Source organism: Epinephelus lanceolatus, chromosome 8 (genome assembly GCF_041903045.1).
Source record: "Epinephelus lanceolatus isolate andai-2023 chromosome 8, ASM4190304v1, whole genome shotgun sequence".
Lineage (NCBI taxonomy): Eukaryota > Metazoa > Chordata > Actinopteri > Perciformes > Serranidae > Epinephelus > Epinephelus lanceolatus.
Window position 1 is genome coordinate 6711650 of NC_135741.1, and position 22720 is coordinate 6734369.

Here is a 22720-nt window from a genome sequence, read left to right on the forward strand (position 1 = left end):
TACTGAAGCAAAAGCAGCAACACCACAGTGTAAAAATACTGTTACAAGTCCTGCATTCAAAATTAAGTAAAAAAGGTCTCAGCATCAAAATATACTTGAAGTAGCAGGAGTAAACTCATTATGCAGAATGGTTCCTGTCATAATACTGTGTGTTATTTAATTATAATCACTAATGCATGAAGTTATACTGGCATACTGGTTTAAACTCTGTTGTGGGGGAGCTTCTGTGTGGAGTTTGCATGTTCTCCCTGTGTCAGCGTGGGTTTCCTCCAGCTTCCTCCCACAGTCCAAAGACATGCAGGTAAACTGGTGACTCTAAATTGTCCGGAGGTGTTAATGGTTGTCTGTCTGTATGTGTCAGCCCTGTGATAGTCTGGTGACCTGTCCAGGGTGCACCCTGCCTCTCACCCAATGTCAGCTGGGATAGGCTCCAGGCCCCCGTGACCCCTACAAGGATAAGAGGTCATGGAATTGGGTGAGTCCCAGTGAGACTGGAATCCCACTTTTGCAAGAAGTCCTGGCCAAGATCTTAACAGAAATAATTGTGAACAAAACACAACAAAACCAGATGACAGATAAAACAATACTAACATCAGATAATGATAGGAACAAAATAAGGGATGCCCTGATCCTATCTCAAAGATCGGTACTGAGGCAGGTCAAGGCAATTTCTCACTGATAGGGATCGGTTATATTGAGCTTTGTAGATCCCAAAATTGCCCCCTGGACACTCCCCACCTGAAGTGAGAGAGAAGAGACAGTGAGGTTGTTTTTTTATTCTTCATCAAAACAAAAATCCAACAACACTGGAACAGCGTTGATGCATTGCAGAGCTATTTTAGTCAGATCAGGACTCAGCGCCTGCAGAAACTCAATATGTAATGATTCGGATCAGGGGCAAAAAACTTGATTGGGACCTCTCCAAACATACGGGTCGATAAGGGCCAAAAACAGACACAAATAACAGTCATTTACCAGAGTTTACAGTGGTCATAAATTCTGCCAGACACATATATGATTCTTTTTCACAGACTATCTCAAGTAGCTGGAGCACAAAACATGAAGTTTTTTCCCCCATCACTTTAGGGACAGACGGATTATGTCATGTAATTCCACCTCCAGCTAAACTGAGTATTCCTAGTCACAGAATAATTTGAACTTCCTGTCATTTGGCTGCACGGCCCTATGGACCAAATCATCAACTCATCATCACACAGTCCCAGTCCTCCTGTCTCAGTTGCAGCATCTTAGTTGCTCTGGATGTGAAACGGTTACTGCGGCAGGAGGAGGAGGAGACTCTATATTTTGTTCACTTCATCTGTTCTCCTGCAGAGGCAGAATACCTGAGTGTGGTGCATCAGCAGCAGAGCGGCCTCAGCCTCAGCCTCAGACAGACACCGCAGCCGTCAGACACAAACACTCCTCTGGCTTGTCTCATTACATTGCATAATACCGACGAGCCATCATGGTGAGTAACATGTTGGATATTTTATTTCAGGAGTTTTTGTTTGACAGTCACAGAAGGGGCTTAAAGGAGGTGGCTCATATGATATTTCTGTGACGTCACCCTTTATTCTCTTCACAGCTCTTGCTTTATAGAGACGTAGTGTGATGCACCCCTGCACTGTGAGCCAACGCCTCTTTTTAATCAGCTTGACTAGCTTCACACTAATTCTGTTGCTGTTTCTTCATCTTGATTCTAGGACCCTTTTTGCAGCTTTTATATAAATATTATTATTAGATGATTTTATGTTATATTATTCATCCCACTGACTGCCTATAAAACCTTCCATTCTAACATTAATGGGAGACTTTTGTTCCCAGTGAGGATGTGAAAGTGGCTTTTTAAAGAGACAGCACACTGCAACATGTCTGACCCACATAACCCTCTGTCTCTACTGTAACTCTGCATGAAATAGACAGAATCTGATGTGGCAGCAGAAAATGCATGTGTTCCTGAGAGAGAAAAAAAATACGACTGAACCTCAGGCAGACATGATGTCATAGAAAATGAGAAGAGTAAAGGCTTGTCGAGCAGGGCGGGGTGACTGAATTGAAACAGTCCATGATGCACTGTGATTTTTCAGGTCATTTAAAGGCTCTGTGACAAAAACACCTTCTATTTCTGAAGAACTTTAAGTTAGAAGTTTAGCTCAATTAGTAGCAGTTGATATGAAAATAATTTTGAAAGAGGTATTTTTAATGCTTAAGATTTGTAAATTTTGTAATCCAAATCGTCCTCTTCTTCCCCACAGCGTGAGTGTATCTCCATCCATGTCGGTCAGGCTGGTGTCCAGATTGGCAATGCCTGCTGGGAGCTTTACTGCCTGGAACATGGGATCCAGCCGGACGGACAGATGCCCAGTGACAAGACCATCGGTGGAGGAGATGATTCCTTCAACACCTTCTTCAGTGAGACTGGAGCTGGAAAGCACGTCCCCAGAGCTGTTTTTGTCGACCTGGAGCCCACTGTCATCGGTAAACTCTCATAAAATACAAATTTAAAAAAATATATATAGTTGCTGCTTTTGTGTAGTTTTTTTCCCTTATGTCAAACCCTCCTATAATTTATTTTTATTTCTCTTCTCAGATGAGGTGCGCACTGGGACCTACCGCCAGCTGTTCCACCCTGAGCAGCTGATCACTGGCAAGGAGGATGCTGCCAACAACTACGCCCGTGGACACTACACCATCGGCAAAGAGATCATCGACCTGGTGCTGGACAGGATCCGCAAACTGGTGGGTAACTTGATATTAGGAGGATTGATTCCTAGTTCTGCTCTAGAATAGCAGATTAAATGACATAGCTGTATCTCATGTGATCAGTGTGTCTCCCTCTGTGTCCTCAGGCTGACCAGTGCACCGGCCTTCAGGGCTTCCTGGTTTTCCACAGCTTCGGAGGTGGCACCGGCTCTGGTTTCACCTCCCTGCTGATGGAGCGTCTGTCCGTGGACTACGGCAAGAAGTCCAAGCTGGAGTTCTCCATCTACCCAGCTCCCCAGGTGTCCACCGCTGTGGTGGAGCCCTACAACTCCATCCTGACCACCCACACCACCCTGGAGCACTCTGACTGTGCCTTCATGGTAGATAACGAGGCCATCTACGATATCTGCCGCAGGAACCTCGATATCGAGCGTCCCACTTACACCAACCTGAACAGGCTGATCAGTCAGATTGTGTCCTCCATCACTGCGTCCCTTCGTTTCGATGGCGCCCTCAATGTTGATCTGACAGAGTTCCAGACCAACTTGGTGCCATATCCCCGTATCCACTTCCCTCTGGCCACCTATGCCCCTGTCATCTCTGCTGAGAAGGCTTACCATGAGCAGTTAACGGTGTCAGAAATCACCAACGCCTGCTTTGAGCCATCCAATCAGATGGTGAAATGTGACCCTCGCCACGGCAAATACATGGCTTGTTGCCTTTTGTATCGTGGTGATGTGGTGCCCAAAGATGTCAATGCTGCCATCGCCACCATTAAAACCAAGCGCTCCATCCAGTTTGTGGACTGGTGCCCCACTGGTTTCAAGGTAGGCATCAACTACCAGCCACCCACTGTAGTTCCTGGTGGAGACCTGGCCAAGGTCCAGAGGGCTGTGTGCATGCTGAGCAACACCACTGCTATTGCAGAGGCCTGGGCTCGGCTGGACCACAAGTTTGATCTGATGTACGCTAAGCGTGCCTTTGTTCACTGGTATGTGGGTGAGGGTATGGAGGAGGGAGAGTTCTCTGAGGCCAGAGAGGACATGGCAGCTCTGGAGAAGGATTATGAGGAGGTTGGAGTCGACTCCATCGAGGGTGAGGGAGAGGAGGAGGGAGAGGAGTAGGGCCTACTTACTAAGTTCAAGGTGTCATTCCTGAACAACAATCAGGAGCACAGTATCTTGAATTTCTGTTTAGATGCTTCACATTGTGTTTGTGGTCTAGAATCTAGATGCATAACTTTAGTTGTAAAAAGCCATTTGATGGTTTATTCACTGTTAATAAATCCTGCAAAAAATATTGACCTTTTTGTCTTGTTTTTCATACTGCACTAACATCTGTGAGGACTTCTGATCTGTTGAAGCTCCAACTTCAGTTTGCAGGATCATTCTTGATGACAGAGAGGTGAACTTAAGTTTTGAAATGAAAAATTAAACCAAAAGGATTTATTTCCAATCATATGGAGACCTCTGGTGGCCGGGGTGAGAAAAAAGGGTCAAAGCCAGGTCAAAAGGAAGACTTACCACAACCAGGGGTGTAACAGTGTGGGCTGTGGGGTTGCACAACACCAGCGTGTGAGAACAGGCCCTTGTAACACATACAAATTGCTAACTCACTCAGAAATACACCCATGTTCAAAGAAGAACTTATGTTAGATGAAAAAACTGGGGCTATTCTACAATAAAATGATATGTTTACATAAACTACAAAACCACAAATTAATGGTAAAAATATGAATGAATGAATGAATGAATGAATAAGTTTTATTTCGGTTACAGACATCTGGAGAAACAAAGATTATTGCAAACAAATTATCTCACATGCAATAACAAAAAAAGGAGTAGGTTGAGGCTTATTTTTGCCTATCCTATATCAACCAAATCAACAATTCCAAAGAAAGGAAATAAATTAATAATTTAAAAGATTATATTCTAAATTATCATCTTCAGTTCTTTCACATTTTGATCATTTTAACTTTATAATTTGTAATCATTTTCATAAACTTCTCTATAATAATAAGGAAAATAAAAATGACAGCTGATCAATTTTCATTTGGTGATGCTTTTATTTTTTTTAATATGAAAATTGAATTGAGATGATTTTAGCTGCTTACTTATTTGTTGTCAAGGCATCTACAGCTCTAACTATGCTTGTGAAAGACTCTTGAGCTCACTCATTTGGCTGCACTTAATTAGTTTTGGAAAGACTGTCACGGCTGTTTCTTACAGATCCACCTGCTTGCTCCTGAATTTCCATTTAAGAGTTGAAATCTGGATTTATCTTGAAGAATTTTTGTATAACAACCAGCAGTAGAATGTAACTAAGTTCATTTAGTCGTGTACTTCAGTACAACTTTGGCATTTGTACTTTACTTAAGGATTTCTATTTTATACAAGTTTATAATTCTACTCCATATGTATGTGTGTATGTGTGAGTAAAGTGAGATCAAAATATACTTAAAGTACCAAAGTAAAAAGTAAAAGTACCCATTGTTACACCCCACCCTTCGGCGGCCCTATGGGCAAACAAAACTCCAACACTGACCCAAAATAACTTCATAAACACCTTTAAACACTCAAATCTATGGGCTTCATCACAAGTAAAACAATCAAACAACAAGACAACAAAAATCCAGGCTGACAGGCAGCAGGACCAGCAGTCTCCACACCAGAGGCCTTTCTCCTTTGCTGCTGGCACAGGAGCTCTTAAACACCTCCTCCACGCCAGGTGCACTGCACCTTGTAAAGTAACGCAGCACACCTGGGCAGATCTACAATGGAGGGAAAAGGGACAGCAGCAGAAAACACACACAGCTGTAACACCCATTATGCAGAATGTCCCATTTCAGAGTAATACAGGCTGTATTTCATGACTTGCCCATTATTTCCCCCAGTGCGTAAGGTAGTAACCACGGGCCCTAGTGCACACTATTGTGACAGGCCCCAGTGCATGCTAGTTACTATTTATGAAGCGTGCACACACCACAGACAACTGATTATAAAAAAGCCAAAGGAATCTCATTTAAAGAGCCCTGCTACTTTTGTCTTTTGTTTGTTTCTTATTGTCTTGTCTCACTGCCGCTTTTCTGTTTAAAAGGTATGACTGCTCGCTGGACTTGTAGATGTGCTCAGCTGTTGGATTTGCACTCAACAGATTTTGCACCTAAACTAGCTACTGGATCATTTTATTTTGTCACATGATCAAATAAAGACTTGACATTACATGCTACCCAACGATTATCACTGTATGCCTGTATATGACAAAAATATACAAGAAAATAAGAAATTGTTAACTGAGTTCAACAGATTTTTTTTTTTCAATCATTTATTTATTTGTTTTTAACCTTTTAGAAACACCCTCAAATGAGTACATGGACAGTAAAGACATGGTAAAATCCTAGTTGTAATAACTGATAGTAAAATAAATGAATAAATAGACAATAATTTTTTTTTAAATAAAATCAAAAAAACAAAACAATGGTCAGTGAAAATTGGTTCATTTCTTCAGAATCAGAGCACACATAAGCCGACATAATCCAGCTAAGTGGGTAGTCAGAGATCCATAAGGGGTTCCCATGTTCTCAGGAAGACTTCCCCTTTAGTTTTTAATATGTAAATACGTTGTTCCAATTGTATTGTGTTGTTCAATATTTGTTTGAACAAGTTTAATGTTGGGGGTCTTTCCTGGTTCCAGCTGAGCAAAATGCACTTCTTTGGCATGGCATTATGCTGATCCTCTTTGCAGACATGGGGTCTAGCGTCCTATTCAGTTCCATACCAAAGAGGTACCGTACTGGGGAAATGTCAGATGGAGTCCTCAAGACCTTAACAGTCAAATCATGCACCTCTTTCCAAAAATGTTTTAGTTTTCTGCATTCCCAGAAAACATGAATGACTGACCCTGTACATGTTTTAGATCTGTGACATTTAGAGGATGAGTTAGGATATATCTTACTCAGACGCAATGGGTTAAGATACATCCTGTGCATATATTTATAATTCTGTTCAATTATTTTATTGCACAACAATTAAGAGAAGACATTCTAACATATACTTTCCCACTGATCATCAGTAAACTGAGTAAAGAGATTTTTAATATAGTTTATTTATAGTGTTGATAGTTTATGTAGATCGCTACTGACTATTTTACCAAAAATAAAAAGAGAGAAAAGACAAGGAAATCATGACGGAGATGGGTTTGCATTTTTGAGGGAATACAGCCCAAAGCAAATGGCACCATTTTTAATTCAATGATTTCTTCTCTGAACACAGGTGCAGTTGTCTGGTGTTAGTCTGAGGCTGTTAGTGGCCGTTTTGGTAAGGAACCGGAACCAGGGCGAGTGAGACAGGATCAGGAATTCGATGGATGCACCTTTCCGTCAAAATAAAAGCACCAAGCTTATAAAAATGCGGTGAAACTTTTTTAATTTAAAGAATATAATTTACAGGAAAAGCCCCAAGCCATTAAGTTAATTGATTTTCTTACACCCCTCATCACCCCAAATCGATGGTGCGCCAGAATTTCAAGTTTTACTTTGGTGAACACTTTTACTTTGGTGAATTTGGTGAATTCCGCATTCGCTCTCTAGACCAGAACCAGAATCCAGACAAAATTCAGAGTGAATAGAAACCAGGCTCTTTGCCTTACATGAAGAGCCTGGTGACGCGAGGCTAGTGTGGTGGTAATCTGAATCATTTGCAAGGACCCCCCACCCCCCCCACCCCAGGGACTCCAGGGGCCCCAGTGCAACCGCACAGCCTCCACTGTCTGTATTTACACCCCTGATTTCTCCATTAATGTCTTCATCACTGTAATGTTGGAGCTGGCAAAGGTGGGGTTAAGTTTTATTACTTCATATACTACTGGGTAGGTTGAGAATCTGCCTTGGAGGATCAAGTTGCATCTTGTCTTAAACTTACCATACAACATAATTCACTTGTGATTCTACTTTGTATTAATGTGACTGCAAAGTAATGAATATAGTGGAGTACCAACTATAATATTTGCCCCTGAACTGTAATAATGGAGCAGAAGTGTAGAGATGGAGAGGGCGGAAATACTCAAGCGAAGTATAAGTATGTCACAACCGTACTAAAGTACAGTACTCGAGTAAATGTACTCACTTAGTTTTTGTTGATTTAAATAAGAAAAAGGACAAATGTGACACAATAGAGACTCTGCAATAACTATACTTAGCAGATATACACACAGACGATACAGAAGAAAAGCGGTAATGATCAGAAATCGGTTTAAAAGTATCCACTTCCGGTCCGAAGTTGTCAGTTATGATTACTCAATTTTCCAGCAGAGCTCGTGGCGCATATGATATTTCAGTTCATCCAATAGGAAGCGCGCTCACGTGACTTCGGACCAATGAGATTCAGCAGCACTTTTCCGCCGGTTAGAGGAGTATAAATGAGCCCGCCCAGAGAAAACGCGTCAGTTACTTCTTACGCTGGTCTCCTAACCGCCTGCTGTGAGAGTTAACCGTACCTCTTCCTCCTCTTTAACAAAACTGTAAGACACTTCACAGCTTCAGGAAACATGGTAAGTTGTAAACTAAGGTTTTATTTTACTTATTGTGTGCTAATTTAGCTCAGTTCACCGCTCTGAAAGTGTGTCACCACGTGGCAACTCAGTTTTACTAAGTGGTTTAAGTATGAGGAAGTAGCATCAACTGTCGACGTTAAAACAAAAAGTTAAAGGTAAGGAACAGTTGACCAAACTTCGTCCTCGGTGGGTCGTTTTTTAACTGTAGTGTTGGTAAGTTTAAGTGATAATTCGACGGGGCACAGCCCAAATTATGGATAAGTCGTGGCTGGCAGCTTCCGGCTTTCTTGTCTGTACATTGACCCAGTTAGCAAAGGTCAGTGTGCTTTCAGCCTGAACATTCAGACTACCCTCTGTTTGAAGAGGCCCTTATGAAAGTGCAACCACAGGCTTTTTAAATAAAACCTATTCACTAAAAGCTTAATGGGGCTTGTACATGTAATCTTTGATGTTGTAAAGGCCTCACTTTGTATGAAAGTCCTGAACTCCAGCCGTGTTTGGTTTGTTTCACCACAGAGCTTTGATGTGGATGTTTTCAATGAACCAGTTTTTTTTGTTGAGCATATTTTAAGTCTGAATGATCAACCACTCCCTAAGTTTTTTTTACCCCTTTTTAAGGAGTGTTTGCTGTGAGGCTAAATGACTGCATCAGGTGATGTTAGTCATGATGTTCTGGTATCTGGTGCTTCACACTAGAGCCTTTGTCTCCTGATTTGAATCTTGCATTAGCCCCGGAGCCGTGCTCAACATGTGACGAGTGGCCTCCAGCATCTGATTTGTTAAAATTACACCACAACCAGCTTATTTGAATAACATATATACTTTCTGATCAACAACCTTTTTTCTTTCCACAGCGTGAGTGTATCTCCGTGCACGTCGGTCAGGCTGGTGTCCAGATTGGCAATGCCTGCTGGGAGCTTTACTGCCTGGAACATGGGATCCAGCCAGACGGACAGATGCCCAGTGACAAGACCATCGGCGGAGGAGATGATTCCTTCAACACCTTCTTCAGTGAGACTGGAGCTGGAAAGCACGTCCCCAGAGCTGTTTTTGTTGACCTGGAGCCCACTGTCATCGGTAAACTCTCGTAAAATACAAATTTAAAAAAATATATAGTTGCTGCTTTTGTGTAGTTTTTTTCCCTTATGTCAAACCCTCCTATAATTTATTTTTATTTCTCTTCTCAGATGAGGTGCGCACTGGGACCTACCGCCAGCTGTTCCACCCTGAGCAGCTGATCACTGGCAAGGAGGATGCTGCCAACAACTACGCCCGTGGACACTACACCATCGGCAAAGAGATCATCGACCTGGTGCTGGACAGGATCCGCAAACTGGTGGGTAACTTGATATCAGGAGGGATTGATTCCTAGTTCTGCTCTAGAATAGCAGATTAAATGACATAGCTGTATCTCATATGTGATCAGTGTGTCTCCCTCTGTGTCCTCAGGCTGACCAGTGCACCGGCCTTCAGGGCTTCCTGGTTTTCCACAGCTTCGGAGGTGGCACCGGCTCTGGTTTCACCTCCCTGCTGATGGAGCGTCTGTCCGTGGACTACGGCAAGAAGTCCAAGCTGGAGTTCTCCATCTACCCAGCTCCCCAGGTGTCCACCGCTGTGGTGGAGCCCTACAACTCCATCCTGACCACCCACACCACCCTGGAGCACTCTGACTGTGCCTTCATGGTAGATAACGAGGCCATCTACGATATCTGCCGCAGGAACCTCGATATCGAGCGTCCCACTTACACCAACCTGAACAGGCTGATCAGTCAGATTGTGTCCTCCATCACTGCGTCCCTTCGTTTCGATGGCGCCCTCAATGTTGATCTGACAGAGTTCCAGACCAACTTGGTGCCATATCCCCGTATCCACTTCCCTCTGGCCACCTATGCCCCTGTCATCTCTGCTGAGAAGGCTTACCATGAGCAGCTAACGGTGTCAGAAATCACCAACGCCTGCTTCGAGCCATCCAACCAGATGGTGAAATGTGACCCTCGCCATGGCAAATACATGGCTTGTTGCCTTTTGTATCGTGGTGATGTGGTGCCCAAAGATGTCAATGCTGCCATTGCTGCCATTAAAACCAAGCGCTCCATCCAGTTTGTGGACTGGTGCCCCACTGGTTTCAAAGTGGGCATCAACTACCAGCCACCCACTGTAGTTCCTGGTGGAGACCTGGCCAAGGTCCAGAGGGCTGTGTGCATGCTGAGCAACACCACTGCTATTGCAGAGGCCTGGGCTCGGCTGGACCACAAATTTGATCTGATGTACGCTAAGCGTGCCTTTGTTCATTGGTATGTGGGTGAGGGTATGGAGGAGGGAGAGTTCTCTGAGGCCAGAGAGGACATGGCAGCTCTGGAGAAGGATTATGAGGAGGTTGGCACTGATAGTCTGGGAGAGGATGATGATGAGGGAGAGGAGTATTAAATGGCATGCATTCCACTTTATTGATCACAGATTTGTGCCTTTAATTCATGATTAAATAAAGTTTGTTCATGGACTAAACTTGTTTGCTGTGTTTCATGCTCTCACCATTAAAACACTCGGCACAACTTTAATCTGAAAGGTTTTGACTACAGATGATGATGCTCACTTTAGTCACTTGGGGGCAGTAGTGTTCAACAAATGTTTGAACTACACACCATTGTTGAAATGGCAAACTCAATTTGTTGCAGGTTGTTCAACAACTAAATGACTTTTTCAGCATCAGATGTTCTCAGCATACCATTTGCAGTGGTCACATTTCCAAATTAAAGGCTTATTTGTGCTTTACGTGAGAAGAATTGAGGACTAAACCCAGTCTGGTTTAAAATAGGGAGTGGTATTCACTGTGGCCCAGGGGAGGGATGGGGGACTTCTCATAGTGGCAGACAGGTGGTGTTTAAAAATACTTAGTTCTGCTGTTACCAGACTGGATAATGGATGATAATGTCTGAAAATCTGGGAGTGAATTTAGAAACTTGTAAAGCCAAAATTGGGAGAGGCAACATAATCTTAGCAAAAGGAGGTGAAGATGCATTTGAAAGACTTGGTACCAAGCTACAGATATTCAAACATCTTTTTTTTCTCCTTCCAGATACCTGAATGTGTTCTGGTTCATAGAGTGCTGATCAAATGCCATTGCATTAAAAACAGCTGTATACAGCTAATCCTGTATGGAGGAGATGTGATTGTTATTGTTGTATGGCATGGCTCAGATTAACTCTATGTGGAAGATTAACAAATGCAGAGAACGGATGCCATGTAACTTTCTTTTATCCGGTGACATATTACCAAATTCTTTGCTGCTCTAAAACTAGTTGCTGGTGACTGGACAACACAACTTGCAGTGTAGACAACTTTCTTTTTAGAGCTGTAAAGAACTGATTTCCTCAGTGGTGTTAGACCTGGGCGTCTGAGGCCTTGACCTGTAATATTTTATCAATAGCCTTGGATTATTTTTGGACCCTGAAAGTAAGAATAGGCCTAAAAAAGCCCCAGTTCATCCACGCATTTAGGCTCTCAAAAAACATATATATCCTTTTGGGTTCTTTGTGTCATTTAAGCAGCACATTTTGTGTCACAATATGTTTCCTATGACCTGTATCCCAAACACACACCATGTGAAACTGTATGTGGGCAACTGTGCACTCAATGGGTATGGACTAGTTAATATTATTTTTATAATATAATCCAACAACCACCATAGAACTGTTCAACCACCCGGTGTGCAATCAAATGTTGAAACAGCTCCTGGATCCTGCGTTTGAATGTGCGCCCCATCATCAGATGTTCTGTGAGCCAATGGCAGCATAACTGGTGCTGGACCATCTCTAACCAAAACATAACACGTTCACAAGTGTTGTAAAAGTTTTTTTATTTTCATCTTTGTAATTTTGACCAGGTTTGGCTACACAAATGCATTTCTTCAAAGTCAGCAATGTTACTTGGGTTTATTAAATGCACTAAAACAGACAAAAACAAAATGGCTTTTACATGACACTGACCTACATGAAGTTTTATTGCACTTATCACTGAGTTCCTCTGACAACTGTCTCTTCTCTTATTATTAATAAATGCATTTTGTAGATTTAGGATCAACTATCAGGCAAAAATGTATTTCTAATATGATAATTTTTTTTTGTATATTTTCCTTTTTGGCATGAAAACAATGCACAACCAGCGGTCTGTGTGTTCATTTGCAAACGCAAAAACAACTTCAGCTCAAAGAACAAAGGAAGAATATTCTGGAGAGCGCTCTTCTCAGTGTAAGACATGGAGTTAGGAACCACTTGAGCTTTTTTTCTCCATCTCACAATCACGAGGTAATCTTGACTTCTTTTTGGGAAATAAATAAATTTAGGGTTACGTGTTTTGCCTACAACAGAATATGCTGAATGCTGAAAAAGACGTGCACTTCAAAACGGTACAAAAACACAGACGCATACACACAAAGTGCCCTCATGCGTACAAAAGTTGAACTCATATTTGGCTCTAAAGCACAACAGGCCCTGAATATAAGGCAGCGTGGAACAGAGAGGACAGTTTACTACACTGAAACATACATGAAACTACGAGTAGCTCACAGGCAAACACGCCATCGCAACCCGCTTCCTGCTGCTAAATCTGTAGACTGAGAAACCAACAACATACAGTGATTGCTTTAAATAAGATAAATCCCACCCTTCGTTTTCTGCATGCTCGTTCTATTGCAAAACATACACAACCCATTTAAAACCACCTGGGTGCCAAAACAGCATTGCATGACATACAGTACAGTGACACTCATAAGCTTCCTATTTTCCTTCTCTATTTATTTGGTTTATCAGCTCCCAAACCAAAGCAGCAGAATGTCAATAAATGCATTAGTGAAAATAGAAAGTTTCACAGTGTAGTACACCCCAGTCTCAAATGCAATTAGCCAAAATGTTACTCTAGAGAGGAGTTAAGAGACAGAGGAGCAATAAGATGAAAACAATATACTGGCTTTACAGTAGCGTTGGATTACAGTTTGTTCTTGAGACACATTCAGACTTAATGAATCTCCTTCAGCTCTCTAACCACACACTGAACATTGCAGATGATTAAAACAATGACACTTATAACTCCTAAATCTGTCACACATCTGCTGCAGTTGAATTTGTGTCTCAACAATCAAGTTTAAGGCAAAGTGGAGAGAATATTTCATCATAAAACAAACATATGTGACAAAGTGTATTTACCTACTGAGATTGTCTAATCAGCCGGAGCGTGCCGATTAAGGATTGAGTTTAAAGCCTCTTTTTTTTGTCATTTTGCAAAGATGTTGACACACTTGTGACACACTGTGGCAAAGTTAAACTGAGACATCTCGAGTGCTGCTTCTCCAGCGTAAGCACCGAGGACATGCTCTACCATCCAGCCCCGACTTTAACATACAAACATCATCGTATTCAGATGTTCTGAATCTGTTTCGTGTCCTTCAGTTTGTCAAACCTCTGGAAAGAGAGGAGCTTCACAGAGCCTCACACAGTCACACCAACGAAAACCTTTACAGGGGCCGCGGCGGTCTGCGTGAGGCTTCTATTTCTCCTCAGCGGTCATCTTTGATCTCTGGTCCTAACTGAGGAGGGGGCAGGCTGACTCTCTCCAACACTGCTGGTGACCTGCGGCAGAAATTCTTTTAATGTACTCCTTTTCACTTAAATGTATATTTTACTTTTTTCCCAGCATCGTGTTTATTCATTACCTGAGATGGTGGACGATGTCTCATGACAAAATGTGTACGAAGAGAATGGCGAGGCCGATGTTGAGCAGAATGACCATGCAGATCATTATGGTGTTTGGGCCCTTGAAAAGAAAGGAACATGTGAGGCCAGTGAATTCAGTTTCACACCTTGTGAACATGTGGAATTACTGGTGGTGTTTGAAACTATAAAGAAATACTTCACCCCTTGAATGATCATTTGTACATCAGTTACAAAATTCCGCTCCATTACAACTCACAAGGTTCACTGACAAAACAACTGTCTTATACTAAACATGTTTTCCAAATAAATATAACATGCTAACATTATTAGCACAAGCCTATGGCATTTTACATTGTATAAATTAGCCTAGCGACGAGTGGATCATTCCTCTACTATGAAGCCAGGATAAATCACACATAAGACTTAAAATGCTATTTTGTGGAGGCTTTATTGTCTTCACAGTTTATTGTTTCTTATCTGTGACACTGAAGTAAATAAACGCTTCATTTCCACTGAGGCAATATAAAAAAATAGACAGGAAGTCTACATCACTGCAATTTGTAGTTACATTTCTGGGAAGGTGCATGTCAGGCTATGCTGTAGGGTATGGCATAGACTCTACCTTGACGCAGAGCCTACACCGTAGGCACAGTAAGTACAAATTACTAAATGCTAAAAAAGCTAAATGCTAATGTGGCATCTTTGTTCAGCTTTGTGTATTTTCTTATGATTGGACAAATACATTTTTGACATGACGATGGCACTAGATTGAAAATGTAGGGATCACCTAATGTATTACTGTTCATCCTGAGGGTCTGTAAACTTTATCCATTCAATAGTTGATGTATTTTACTGAAAACCATCAATGTGGACCTGATGGTGGTGCTACAGGAAGAGTCAGAGTGTCATCAAGGTCAGTCACATTCATCCACTGGGGGTCATGAACGTCTGTAGAAAAGTTTACTTAAAAGTTAAAAGGCAACTTGTGAACTAGTTGCTAAGATATTTCAGTCGGACCCACTGATAGACTGACACTTAGCTGCGCTGCTAACATGCCTAACAATAATCAAATGTGAGTCCATGTGTGTATTTACTGTCTTACCTCCAGCTCCAAAGAGTCTGCAGTCAGCTCATGACTTGAGCTCGACACTATGGCCCTCAGTCTGGCTTCTGCTTTGGGCTCCACCTTCGGGGCTGGTTTGGCAACAATGGGTTTGGCTTCCACTGGCTTTGGTACTGGTTTCAGTTCAGGACTGGGCGCAGGTCTTGGGGATGGAGCTGGGCTGGGTTGCCGCTTTGGTAATGGCTTTGTCTCTGCTTTGCTGGACGGTCTGTTCACCGCCCTGGGCTCCACTTTGTTCTCAGAGACGGACGGAGCTCGTTCGTGGACGGATGGAGCTCTTTCAGTTTTGACCTCGATGGTTTTAGGCTCGGGGGTGATGGCTTTGGCGGGCACTTTGGAGGCGGGGCGCGGTGCTTCTTCTTCTTCATCTGCAGAGATGAGGCTATTCCTTACAGAGGCAACAGGTGCAGGAGCGACGTCTGGAGCTTTCGCCTCGGAGTCAAACTTCTGCAGGGGCTTGATCTCCAGGTCAGAGCCCTGCTCGTTCTTGGCACTTTGCCGACTGGGGGTGCGAGAGGGGCCGCGACTGCTGGGGGCCGCTCCGTTCTCAGGTGCAGCCGAGGCAGAGGCAGGGGCAGGAGCAGGAGCAGTAGCAGAAACAGAAGTTGCTGGGGTAGTGGGGCGACTGCTGGGCCTGCTGTTGGGTTTACTGCCACCTTTACTGCCACCTCCTTTGATAGTTTTGTCTTCGTTCCAGCTTCCTGGACTGAGGAGTTTTGGATCTTCCTTGGTGATGATACCCGGGCTGGGGGAGGGGGTGCGGCCTGGGGATGAGCCAGGCATGAGACTGTCCAGTTCATTCATGAGTGGGCTTTCGGGTGGCGTGGGCAGGGGCTCCTCCTCAGCGAGCAGCGGCTCATGCATGACAGTCTCTGTGTTCTCACTTCCCTCCACGGCCTCATGTAACACTCTCTTCTTCAGATACTCAGGACCTGTGTGAGACCAGTTCAACCAGTACATTAGAGTCATTCAGTATGTGATCTTATTATCTGATTGTAAAGTTCAAAATTATTAGTTATAATGATATAAAAATATATTTCTGTTGTTTTATACTAAACAGACATCATAAAACACTTCTTTCTCTCACCACATACAAGACCACAGCAGGAAATAACAACTGGACATCATTTGAGAAACTGACTTTTTAATAAGCGCCTGCTACTCTCAAACCAGACTCATTATCTTTGACTAAAATTTCAGGAAATAGCCATAGGCGGAGAGACTTTACATCTTGGAGATCAACTTTATGATAATGCTATTCTCTCCCTCAACTACACTAATTTCCTGTGAGCACAGGAAGCAGATACGGAGGCTGTTAGAGCTACAAGCAGCAACACTTATTAATAATTCTCAACTTTAGAGCACATTTTCCATCACAAGTTGTTTTTTATCCTCCCGAGAGAAAAAATTGTTCAGAAAAAATGGCAAAGAAAAACACTTTACCACAGGATAAACTGATAAATGGAAATGTTGATGTTAAAGTGATTTTTTGATATAGTTATTGTCACTAAATCCTGCATCTTTCCTCGTATTCTGTCAGCCCCGAGTCAGTTTGTTCATACTGAAGTTCAAAACTCTACAGGAGCTCTATACGACATTCAGAGCTTAGCTGCAATTCAGTGAATGATTCAGGTTGTCTAAATACAGCGTTCTCAACATGGAAGTGGCTGATGATACTAAGGGTAAATAACTTTTTTGTCCACCGGCCACTGTGGCTGATGGTTTCCAAAATCTACCAGCTACTCAATAGATAACCATTGTTTAATGTGGCTGGTAAGTGAAGCAAATCTAGCAGTCACTTGCATATTTTTCCAGCACTTGGCTGCTGGCTGGTGCTGCGCTTCTGCGACAACGCCTTGGGTCGGGGCAGCGTTATCAGCGGTAACTGCCATCTGAACACAGTGCATAGCAGCTGCAGTTTGCTGGCTTGTGGGACTGCCATGCACGAACTGAGAGGCTTGGATTACAACACACACTCAACTACGTTCTCCACACAGGACGCCATTACTCTGCCACATCTTCACATAGCTAGTAGTTGTTTGCAGCTATACTGAAGCGACAGTTGATAATTCATACTTCTTTGTCTACTCTATTGCCTTATAGCACTTCTAATGGCTTTACTGCATGTGGACCAAAACAACCAATCAGAGCTGAGGAGTCCTAAAGGCTCAGATCACACAGAGGGGTTTTTTTTTTTTCAACTCCAGGAGTTCAGATCACTGGCAAAAGCACCAGGCGCCTTGAGCACAGAAATGCGAGGCACATAGCAACGCAAAAACAGCGAGCAAAAAGCTGCTTGGGGCCTAAAACAGCTGTCAATTAATTTGTGAGCTGCGGTCAGACTACTTAAATAGGCAGCGCTGATCAAATATGAATCAAGATTCTGTTACTGCACTGCCTATTCCTCGCCTTAAACGTGTCAGAAACATATTTCAGTGACTGTTCAGCTGTAAAATAAGAAAGTTTGTGACCTAGCCGCCATGTTGGATACAGTTAAACAGAGTACCAAGCACCACCCACCAGCCCGACCAACTGTCTCATTTAATGCTTTGATTGTCACATACAGAACCTTTAAAAACACGTCACACACTTATACATTGATTTCTTACAAAATGGCTCAGTAATTCCCCAAAACAATTGGTCACTGTAGTTTTTAGCAAATATTAGTAAAACAGGAATAAATTGTGCATTAGTTGGGGACTATTTTCAGCTGCGGATTAATACACATTTGGTGGGGCATTGGTGGCTTAGTGGTAGAGCAGGCGCCCCATGTACAAGGCTGTTGCCGCAGTGGCCCGGGTTCGAATCCAGCCTGTGGCCCTTTGCTGCATGTCACTCCCTCTCTTTCTCCCCCCTTCACACTTGTCAGTCCTATCAATTAAAGGCTAAAAAATGCCCAAAAAATATCTTTAAAAAAAAATACACATTTGGTGCTTTGGTTAGTATTTACAGCAGCAGCATGATGGTGTATGTGACTGAGTCAATATTAACTACAGTGTGTGTTTATGGTAATGTCATGTCACCCAGTGCAACACTGGGGCTTACTGATGTGTATTAATAGTTTTTGGACAACGATGGAGGAATAATCAGGCTTTGGACACACACTAATACTTGTTAGTGGATGAATTCTTTGTTGGCTTTGACCTATTCATGATGTTTGTAATAAGAAACTATCATATAACAAGACGTATCCTGTAAATCCTGAGGCTAACGTGTTGTTTTCCCCAGCACAAACACGCCAGATGGTGCACACGCTGACACTGTATGTCTGTGTTGTAGTCTCCTTGGTGAGAGATCTTTCACGAAAGAATGCACAGCCGGCCTCAGCCAGGCTTCGTCCATGTGTAGTATTAGCCTGAGACAATTCGTGCGGCCACACACAAAGCTGGAAGACTTTCTGTCTGGTTCCTTGAAGCTCTCTGCTGAGAGAGAAAGCAAGAGGAAAATAGCAACAGGCTCCTAGATGGCTGGTGTGCTTTTGTGTGAACGTGTGAGTGTCGCCAGACTCGCAATGAAATTGATATGATCCCTTCGACCCAATAAGATGTTCCTTTTTTAGACATTCAAATGCGACTACCCTTGTGGTGAGCCTCTGCTGAGGATCTGCTAGCTCAAGCTGGATGCACACAGGGAACATTATAAACTACATGCGAGGATGGTAAAAGTGCTCAGATCTTTAACTTATGTAAAAGTAGCTTTACCACACTTTAGAAATACACTCTTACAAGTAAATGTCATCTAATGTTTCAAGTACAAAAAGTACTCCTCATGCAGAATGCCCCATTTTAGAATAATATTTATTATAGTAATGGATTATAATTATTGATGCATTAATGTGTTTATCACTTTAATGGTGCAACTGGTAAAGGTGGGTCTCATTTTAATATTTATTGTATCCTGCTGGGTAATTTAATCCGTGATGAGAATCTCCCGTTCCACCACATCCCAAAGGTGCTCTATTGGACTGAGATCTGGTGACTGTGGAGGCCATTGGAGTACAGTGAACTCATTGTCATGTTCAAGAAACCAGTTTCAGATGATGTGAGCTTTGTGACATGGTGCTTTATCCTGCTGGAAGTAGCCATCAGAAGATGGGTACACTGTGGTCATAAAGGGATGGACATGGTCAGCAACAATACTCAGGTAGGCTGCGGTGTTTAAACCATGCTCAGTTGGTACTAAGGAAATCTCCCCCACACCATTACACCACCAGCCTGGAAGGATTTTTCTTGTTCGGACCATCCTCTGTAAACCCTAGAGACGGTTGTGTGTGAAAATCCCAGTAAATACTCAGACCAGCCCGTCTGGCACCAACAACCATGCCACGTTCAAAGTCACTTAAATCACCTTTCTTCTCCATTCTGATGCTCAGTTTGAACTTCAGCAGGTTGTCTTGACCATGTCTACATGCCTAAATGCAGCCATTAGTGTTAACGAGCAGTTGAACAGGTGTACCTAATAAAGTGGCCAGTGAGTGTAGTTAAATTCCACCACTGTCTATTTCTGTTGACTCCACAAATATAACACTAGTGAGAGGTGTGGTGCATTGATGTCATTTGGAAAAGATGGTAAATATGAACCTCCTACAAGAAAAAGAATTTATGACATCCAATTTCAGGTGAAAATAACTGCTTGGATACATGTGTTTGTGTTTATAAAAGTATTTCATACTGTGTTATCATTTTCCAAAGAGGTGATGTTGAAAGAGGTATATAAAGGTATTTCTAAAAAAATGTTATTATCCATTTTGCAGTATTTCTCACACTGACCTGGCTGGTAGAAGGAGGGGGACAGTTCTTTGGCCACCAGTCTGGCGATGCTGGACTCACTGTTGGAGGCCTGAGCGGCCTGCTCAGCTCCCTCTGCCTTGGCCTTTGAGTGGGCTGTCCTGCAGGGGGAACAGATGCAACACCATTCATAAATCACCGACACTACAACAGTCATACAGGTGTTTTATTTTCATGTTACTGTTGATGACATCAGTTATTTTCTCTATTCATATCAAATCAAACATCCGGTAGTCTCTTTGAGAGTAAAATCTCTTTTTCAAGAGAGACTGGAGAACAAGAATCATTCAACACAAAAACAACACTATCACACAATAAACAAGTTATTAAAAGAAACCGTTATAAGAATAATAAAAAAAACATCAAATAATAAAGCTTTAAAATCTCCAAAGGGGAAGGCAAGACTCAAGTTCGAGGGCAGTTTGCAGCTCATTCCCTTTAAAAGGTGCATATCTGAAACCAGCTCTACCAAGTGTGTACATGAGGGATATCTAAGGTTTAATAGGGAGCAGAACATGAACTATAGTTCCCAGATTTAGATGAGAGAGGATTTGTGAAGTAGTTATAATCTGAAAGAAGTCATTTTTCAACATTTGTGCTGGTATCTAATGCTGTAGATCAATATAAATTCATAAATATGAGTTTAAAATAAGTTGAACATTCTGGTAAATACGCTCATTTGCTTTCGTGCTGAGAATTATATGAGAAAATTGATGCCACTCTCATGTGTGAAGCTACGACCAGCAGCTTGTTAGCTTAGCTTACCATAATGACAGGAAACAGGGCTTTATGCTAAGCTAAGCTAACCAACCGAAGGTGTCTTACGCTGTACTTACTGCACAGACATGACACCGGTAAAAGGAAATGGTAGAGGGACTGCACTTGTACAGCACCTTTCTAGTCTTCAGACCACTCAGAGCACTTTATTACACTACGAATCACATTCACACACACATTCATACACTGGTGGCCGAGGCTACCGAACATGATGCCACCTCACATGCCGATGGGACAATCAGGAGCAATTTGGGTTTCAGTATCTTGCTCAAGGATACGTTGACAGGCGGACTGGAGGAGCCGGGGACTGGTATCAATCTTTTCAACTGCTGATGACCATTTCACACTTTCTCAGGTGAGACGTTTTCATCTGTGCTTTTGCAAAACTCTATAGACTTTTTTAAACTTAATACACTTCTGCTCTATAATAAAAGTTTAATGGCACATTTCTGCTGAAACACAATCAAAACAAAGAGGGTTTCACAGAACTGGTAGATCAACAGCTCAAAAATTAATATCCTTCAGGCTTTGAGTTTGAATGATGCTACGCTTTAGCCAATCACAATGGAGGGGGCGTGGCCGAGACGTCCATAGTGACCGCTCCACCCAAAGCACCGTCTCGTCAACGTGAAAAAAATATTTTTTACAGCGGATGAGTTACAACATGATTGAGCTAACTGGAGTAGTTTCATGTTGTATCCGACAACGGGAGGCTTTTAACAGATGACGTCCTGATGTTAGCTTTGCTAACTGTCCCTGTCAGCTGCAGCCACTGATGCTTTCTAGACATCGTGATTTCCCATAACTGAATAAATACCTCACATAGCAACACAAAACTGCTTTGCTAGCTCACTCATGTTGTAACTAAGATATCCGCTGGAAAAAATATTTTATTCACGGACTGTTTATTGAGTTATTACCTTATTTTTACACAGTCTGTGGTTATTACAGACACCGCTAACGGCTAACGTTAACAGCTAACGGTTAGCCCAGCTAATCTACGATAACCATGTTATTAATTACAAAACGTGCACACAGAAATAGTAACGTTTGTTCAATCATTGTGTTTATAGACTTAACAAACATCAGATTAGTCTACACGGTGGTATAGTGACGTGAAAAATGTGATATATAGCTAAACTCTGTTGGTTTTCTACCCGAAGTATTTGTAAACAACACGGCGATTCCCTGGGGGCACCGCCGGAAGTGAAGGGCGTGAGCGATCGCTGAGGCCCCTGCACTTCCGTTAGTCGAAAAACTCCGGGCTGTGCCTCCAGAGGTAAAGGAAGTTTTTTTTTTTTTTTTAACCGATGGATTTCCAGATTACTACAGAAGAGACTTGATCACTAACATTAGGTGGGGAAAAAAGCATCCCTCATTATATACATTACTAAACTTTGAGTTTTACTTTTATATTATGTGTTCTACAGTATATTGTTGGTCATGATATTTCTGTATATTTAAATACACTTTGATCTTGACCCTCCTGATCAAAGTACATGACTTCAATATGAAACTTTAAACTTGATGACTTAAAATACTTTAACCAAAAATACCACGGTACAGGGGATTGTTTATAGGCTTCAATCAGGGGTGGGCGGCTGCAGGTCATATGGCTCATTAGTATTATTAGCTATAGAGAGGAGGTGTCCTTTTCTGCTGTTGGGCGAGGACAGAAATAAATGATGCTTTTATCGTCATCCCACCAGAACAATAAGTTACTGAAGGCTCCATCATCACACATATTTCCATGTGACAGAGAGACAGAGAGAATTAACGATTAGCAATGATTTAGCATAAAGAGGATTTACCCATAATGCAACACTAGTGCAATTCTGAACTTTAACACTGTAATATGATGGAAGAACAGGTAACAGAACAAATCTCAGCACATAACTAATACAAATATTGTACTTTTGAATCCACTACATTTATTTGATAGCTACAGTTACACTTGATGCTTTTTTTAATGTCTGAAAACATACTTCCAAGTATGTTTTGGAGATTACACTTCTGTTTTGTCTTCTAGTTTTATGTAAAATTTTGACAGAAGGAGTATATTTCTAATTTTA

At 42.2% G+C, this 22720-nt stretch overlaps 3 protein-coding genes across 3 annotated transcripts in view; 2 read left to right on the plus strand and 1 right to left on the minus strand.

Annotated features, from left to right (window-relative positions):
- Window positions 1-1327: 1327 nt before the first annotated feature.
- On the plus strand, window positions 1328-4734 carry LOC144458267 (tubulin alpha chain-like). The gene is made up of 4 exons (XM_033630231.2): window positions 1328-1468; window positions 2256-2478; window positions 2591-2739; window positions 2850-4734. The coding sequence occupies exons 1-4, from the start codon at window positions 1466-1468 to the stop codon at window positions 3825-3827; spliced, it is 1353 nt and encodes a 450-aa protein (XP_033486122.2). The 5' UTR covers window positions 1328-1465; the 3' UTR covers window positions 3828-4734.
- A 3375-nt stretch (window positions 4735-8109) lies between these two features.
- LOC117258967 (tubulin alpha-1C chain-like) lies at window positions 8110-10758 on the plus strand. The gene is made up of 4 exons (XM_033630230.2): window positions 8110-8250; window positions 9108-9330; window positions 9441-9589; window positions 9703-10758. Exons 1-4 carry the CDS (start codon window positions 8248-8250, stop codon window positions 10678-10680), a joined length of 1353 nt encoding a protein of 450 aa, XP_033486121.2. The 5' UTR covers window positions 8110-8247; the 3' UTR covers window positions 10681-10758.
- Window positions 10759-12092: 1334 nt separating this feature from the next.
- The window catches only part of jph2 (junctophilin 2), a 31053-nt gene continuing 20425 nt past the window's right edge, over window positions 12093-22720 (minus strand). The window contains exons 3-6 of the mRNA XM_033630229.2: window positions 19854-19972; window positions 15064-16016; window positions 13961-14061; window positions 12093-13877 (exon numbers count right to left, since the gene is read on the minus strand). Coding sequence (XP_033486120.2) covers window positions 13981-14061; window positions 15064-16016; window positions 19854-19972 — 1153 coding nt within the window. The 3' untranslated portion in view covers window positions 12093-13877; window positions 13961-13980. The remainder of the gene's footprint in view (window positions 13878-13960; window positions 14062-15063; window positions 16017-19853; window positions 19973-22720) is intronic.

Excerpts from the sequence above, each read along its gene's own strand:
- LOC117258967 (XM_033630230.2), top strand. Across the intron at positions 9,331-9,440 it reads CCTGGAGCCCACTGTCATCG|ATGAGGTGCGCACTGGGACC; the intron begins GTAAACTCTCGT and ends TTCTCTTCTCAG. Across the intron at positions 9,590-9,702 it reads TGGACAGGATCCGCAAACTG|GCTGACCAGTGCACCGGCCT; the intron begins GTGGGTAACTTG and ends CTGTGTCCTCAG.
- LOC144458267 (XM_033630231.2), top strand. Across the intron at positions 2,479-2,590 it reads CCTGGAGCCCACTGTCATCG|ATGAGGTGCGCACTGGGACC; the intron begins GTAAACTCTCAT and ends TTCTCTTCTCAG. Across the intron at positions 2,740-2,849 it reads TGGACAGGATCCGCAAACTG|GCTGACCAGTGCACCGGCCT; the intron begins GTGGGTAACTTG and ends CTGTGTCCTCAG.